Raw genomic sequence first — 5,879 nt, forward strand, 5'->3', positions numbered from 1 at the left:
AACTTGACTGAGGCCAAATAGTTAAATGTTGCGTGTGCGAGTGTGTAGTGTGTGCTTGTGATGTTGTAAATGTCTAAGATTGGAGATTGTCCAATCCATCTAACCAAAAAAAAAAGCTCCATGAGATGAATTACGAAGAATGAATTAAATTTTTTAGATAAACCTAATGTTGAATATGTTGCAGAACAATCACTGGAGTGCGCTTACTAGTTACTATACACTCGAGAATACTAATGGTGTTCCAGGATTGGCATGTTGTAATCAACAAATGCGCTCTATACAAAAATAGGTACAAATAAAAAAGAACCTGATGACTTGGTAAATTTATCTTGATTCCAACTTTCTCCACAGATGAAATGCTCTCCTGATAATAGGATCAGCTGAAAACCCTTCAGCATATGCACTGATAGCAGTTAAAAGGCTGTTGAATTTACTACCATTGTCCTGTACACAATTTATTTTACACGGGTTAAAGCAAGAATTCATGGTACTAATATACTCGAGTTTATAGCAATGCATATGATTATGGTGTTCAATTATGAATTTGAAGGGCAACTAATAATTTAATGGTAAGTTTTCCCATTTTCAACTCCATAAAAAAGGGTTTTGCAAAGTCGAGCAATCAAAATAAAACAGTTTTGATGATTTTGAAATGCATTAGAATCTGGAAAAAATTATTGTTCCCATCAAAAACATAATAATTTGATTCCTTAAGAAAGACGCACACCATTATTAGGGCTTTAAAAAAGAGTTCACAATAGGACTGAAAGACATGCCATAAACTAATTAAAAAATATAAAGGTAAAATTTAAAACTCAAACCGACTCTGATGCCACAAACCTCTGGTTTCTTGAATAAGATATCTTTTGTAGCAAATGGCACCATGTAGAATGGAAGATCAGAACGCAACAATGCCTGTCACATAATATCAAGCTGTAATATATAAACTTGTAGAATACAGGACATGCAGATCTGGAAAAGGAAAAATAAAATATACAAGAAAAGTGTAGGAAGAAAAGAAAATATCAGAGATCTAGATGCTTGCCAGTTCCTTGCTTAAGCGTGCCTGCTCAGCATTTTCAATCAACGTCTACAAGGGAAATGGCAAATGAAATGACAATATTAGATCCAGATGCCAATTATTATCATATATAGAAACAGATAAGGTTGAAGGGGAGCCTTGAAGCAACGTTGAGTTGTCTCCGTGTGACCTCAAGGTCATGGGTTCAAGTCATGGAAGCAACCACTGATGTAATTATCAGGTTAGGATGCGTAAATTACACCCTTTGGGTGCAACCCTTCCCCGAACCCTACGTTAATGCGGGATGTTTACACACCGGGCTGCCCTTTTATTATCGTAACAGACAAGGTTATAATTACATTCAGATGCCAATTGCATCAAGAAACCTTGTTTATCATGTTGAACCAGACACAAGTTCCAAAACCAATATAACCATCACTAGTGCAACTTTAATGTTACACATATAAGCATAATAATTGATCAGGAATACCTTTCTAATGCGATCCTCTTCTATTTGATCAACACATTCCAATAACCTCTCCAATGTGCCTGCACATATAAGCAAAGCAAAGCAAAGAAATATGACTTAAGAAATACATTCATAAGCATAAGAAAGTACAATCCTATCTGTACTAGAGAGTTTTAGAACCTTACCAAATTTACTGATCAATTGCACAGCATAAACATCTCCAATCCCGCTGACTCCTGCTTTTACAAAGTACTATTTTGTGTCAAATACTTAACTCCAGAAGCTTATATGTTATACGTGAATACTTGGAAAGGACAGTAACCCATTCTTGTCTACTGTCTATATTCTGTAGCAATGATGATTCATTAAGTGGAGAAGGAATGAAAATTCCAGCCCAGAGCTTGATTCCACAATATAGAAATTACCCTAGAATATAAGAATGAGATTCCTTGTAGAATGGGATGATTCACTGCTACTTTTATTTCCTTATATATCTTAATTAGAATGAAAAATTCATATTAAAAATATGCCAAGACATGGTGCAAAAAAACAGTGAACCAACATCGCTTATATTATTTATTTCCAGTCAGGTACAATCAAAATAAGAAGCAAAGTTGAAAAAAAATTGTCAACTTCATACTATCATTAGCAGAGTTAAGCACCACTTAGCAAGTCAATCATGTTTTAAGAACCATCCTGCTAAAACTTCAGCAAGTCTATCATCTGCAATAAGTAACTTCCTCACGTTCTTTTTAATTTTTAAGTGATGTTATAGGATTATTGTCACATTGAACTTATAGAGAAATAAAGAGAGAAGATAAAATATGTTTTACAAAAAAGATAATGCAGTAATGGTACCATTATTTATACTCATAATCTAGAGTATAGTGTGACTAGTACTAACACTGCTAACATTATAAGACTTTAAAATAAAAAACATCATAATCTTATAAAAAAAATGCGACTAATAAGAACCTAAGCGTATCCTCAAAGTCAAAAAGACTCCCATGCTATCAGTAAACCCGTTTGATTTCCCTTTTCACACTTCAACAAATGATGTAAACATGGAGAAGGGAAAATAACCTGGAATGTTATCAGATCTGTCACCGGAAAGTGCAACCATATCTGCAAACTGTGATGGTTTAAGACCTCCATATCGTTTTTCAAAGTCCTCAACTCCAAATGAAACCATCCTAAATGGCGGAAATAATTAAAATTGAACATATGAGTAAGCTACTTTGTACTTTGTGAAAGTAAAAAACAAGAAACAAATTAAAGGGCAAGGAATACTTACTCTAAAAAGCGAAACATCTTATTTGCTCTGATCCATTTATCAGAGATGACGCCCTCATATTGGTAGGTCATGCTTCCCATATTAATATAAATATAAAATAAAAATTCCTCTTTTACCTTTTTGAGATCTTTTCTTGATTTTTGTGGTTGTATTTACATTATCTACCATTCTTTCTTTTTTAAAGAAAATTCTTAATTAAATTCTAAATCATCCTTGAAACTTTTTTCTTTAGTCCAGTTTATCATTCAAATAAGAAAACCAGATCCCTCATACTATTCTTTCTACTACAATCCCAGTAAAAGGGGAAGCATATTAAGTTCTTAACTATTTCTGCAGTAACTTGTTGCAATATTCAAATTTGATTTAAGGGGAAGCATATTGCTGAATTATTATTCAACATCCAGCAACAATCCAATACCTGTAATACAGCTTTTTATTTACTTATTTATGAAAGTTCACACAACTGTCAAGAGGTGATTTTTAAAAACTAGTAAACAGCTACATTTTGCAACAGAGGATTGCAGGAGGTGGATTAAAATAGGTTTCTATCCTTTTCAATTTTGTTATTTTGGTAAAGTAATTTTTACAGATAAGATGTTAAGAGGGACGGGAAAAAAGGTCAAACCCTTTCATGAATGATTTCTCATTCATTTGTTGTCATTGCATAGATCATTAGCAGATTAGCTACCACGTAACAGAGAAGAGAAAATCATCTTTGGTACTTACTGATCTCCTCGTGGAGCAATTCTAAGGAGGCGTAATGAAGGAGACAGAATCTGAAAAAAGTCTTTGTCTGGGGAGACAACTCGTACCTACCATTCATCAAGACCAGATAATCATCAGTGAATTAGTAGTATCAGCAAGGGTATTTTCCATAAGGAAAGCAATATGTCATGCATTTGTCTTCTCACACAACAATCAACATTCTGTATATAGCACAAAAAGAAATTAAAAAAGGCCCTAATTAATAATTATGATAATGATTTTTTTTTTTCGATCCTGATAAGGAGAAGATTGCTAGCATGTCAGAATGATTGCAACTTTAGGTTTTGGTCTGTGCCTGTACATTATGTTAACATTCAGAAATCAGAATAATCTGCTGTTATATGTCTTAAGCATTGATTTTATTCAATAATAAGTATACAGACTTAAAACCAAATGATTACACTTCCATTTTCTCAAGAGATTAATGTATTGTCATTTTTATTTTTATTTTCTTGTGATAGCAAAGAGATTAGTATGTTGTCAAATCTGAAGAAGTTGCATCAATGTGTGCGTGTGTGTGAAAGAGAGATAGAGTCATTCTTTATATTCCCCAACAATTAATAACATCACCTTATACCCAGCATTAACATTCCTTAAGGCCAATGTTCCAATCACATCATCTGCCTCAACACCTGGAACCTGTTTTCAAAAAAATTTATATCATTTGTATTATATCCTTAAAATCCATGACCAACTTATATCTGCAACATGTACTTGCCTCAATGACTTTGATGGACATTGCCTTGATGGAGGCTTTTAGGTACTGAAGTCCCTGAACAATGGTATCAGGAGTTGGAGGGCGATTGCTCTTGTAGGAAGGGTATAGATTGTGTCGGAAATTCTGACCTTCAAATAGTGCAGAAAAGATTATGATGAAATGCAATTAGAAACTTTAAAAAGATAAAAGCTTTATAGTAAGACATTTTCGAAGAAGGTAAAGTTTGAATAAAAATGTTATAATCAGGTACTCATTGTCATAAGAACACCACAAAAGAAAAATTTGCTTGCCCAGCCTAATTTGAAGTGAAGAACCAAAGTGGAAATCTGAACAGAATAAAAGATCAAGGCCATGCCATACCACACAATAGCATATACTATGAAAAATGGATAGATATTGAGGTCCTTACTTTTCAATGAAGCTCAAGAAAGAAATAGAAATATGAGAAAAACCAGCCTCAGCCTACCTCATTTATGCTGAACTAATTTAGCTTGAGAATACAACAGAAAAATATTGAATCCAACAAAGTCTGGAACCAAGTTTTCTTGAAATATCTACCGAAAGCTTGAGATCATTATCTTGTTTACCTCCAATTTTGTGATGAACAAAACCAGACAGATCACCTCCATAAAAACCACTAAATATACATTTAGTATCATACATGGAGGGACCTAGAGGAGTGTTGTCTTTTTGGAAGAAGGGGGAAACAGATGAAAGAACACCGTACTTGAAGTCAAGAATACAAATGTAAAGCTGAATTATTTTTTGAGAATAACTGGGAACTTTAGTAACTCTGTTCTTGTCCATGAATAACAACAAAAAGAGGGGTTCAAAGTCCTATATTGGTATTGCTCTTGTATCCAATTTCATCATGCAAAAATACTGAAACTGAGAATCAAACATACCTTTTGCGTTAAAACAGTGTTTTGATGAATTAGTAGAATGACCAAAAGGAATTCCTGAAACGAAAAGTTTTTCTTTATTAGACTCTGAGGGGGAATTTACAAGCCAATGAACCAGAGAAATGCAAGTTAGCTTCTCGAAAGAAAGAAAAACTAAATGATGTATGTTTCAAAATATTTTGAAAGGGCCAGATGTCAACTTCTAGAAGAAATCTACACTAAATATGAAGATAATAATCCTCCTAAGATACTTTCTTTACTGATCATAATAACTTTTATCTAAACACAACATTGTTAACTATCACTGCAAGAACTTGGTGGAAAGTCATGCAATCAAACAGTACTTATTCAATGTTTCTAAATAGAAAAAGTTCCTTTCGGTTACTTTTTAGCCTAAAAGACAAATTGCGATTTACCCAAAGTTAAAAAAAGCAGGAGCTGCGATATTTCAGAATTTATTATTCAAGTGAGCATACACCTCAGTAGAAAATGTATAAAATAGTTCCCAGTGACTAAAGAAAACAAAGATACATTTTTGTCAGCTTGGAGAATATAAGACAAAAAGTCAAAGATACTAACAAATATACAGGAAGAACTTTATAACTCACCATCATGGTCAAACACCACCTGCACACAAAAGAAGCCATACTATATCAGCAGTAACAATAATAAGTAAACACCAAAAAAAGAATAAGAATGAAAATAATGAG

The 5,879-nt window shown here is 33.2% G+C and overlaps 1 protein-coding gene across 2 annotated transcripts in view; it reads right to left on the minus strand.

Moving 5' to 3' along the window:
• The window catches only part of LOC107622871 (DNA polymerase I, thermostable), a 7,587-nt gene continuing 1,829 nt past the window's right edge, over positions 122-5,879 (minus strand). The window contains exons 5-15 of one of the 2 annotated variants that reach the window (XM_016324931.2): positions 5,778-5,796; positions 5,173-5,226; positions 4,268-4,395; positions 4,120-4,188; positions 3,511-3,596; positions 2,574-2,683; positions 1,676-1,726; positions 1,512-1,570; positions 1,046-1,090; positions 841-915; positions 122-444 (exon numbers count right to left, since the gene is read on the minus strand). In XM_016324931.2, coding sequence (XP_016180417.1) covers positions 325-444; positions 841-915; positions 1,046-1,090; positions 1,512-1,570; positions 1,676-1,726; positions 2,574-2,683; positions 3,511-3,596; positions 4,120-4,188; positions 4,268-4,395; positions 5,173-5,226; positions 5,778-5,796 — 816 coding nt within the window. In that variant the 3' untranslated portion in view covers positions 122-324. The remainder of the gene's footprint in view (positions 445-840; positions 916-1,045; positions 1,091-1,511; positions 1,571-1,675; positions 1,727-2,573; positions 2,684-3,510; positions 3,597-4,119; positions 4,189-4,267; positions 4,396-5,172; positions 5,227-5,777; positions 5,797-5,879) is intronic. The other variant, XM_016324932.2, reaches the window with a different exon arrangement.

This window comes from Arachis ipaensis, chromosome B10 (genome assembly GCF_000816755.2).
Source record: "Arachis ipaensis cultivar K30076 chromosome B10, Araip1.1, whole genome shotgun sequence".
Taxonomy (NCBI): Eukaryota; Viridiplantae; Streptophyta; class Magnoliopsida; order Fabales; family Fabaceae; genus Arachis; species Arachis ipaensis.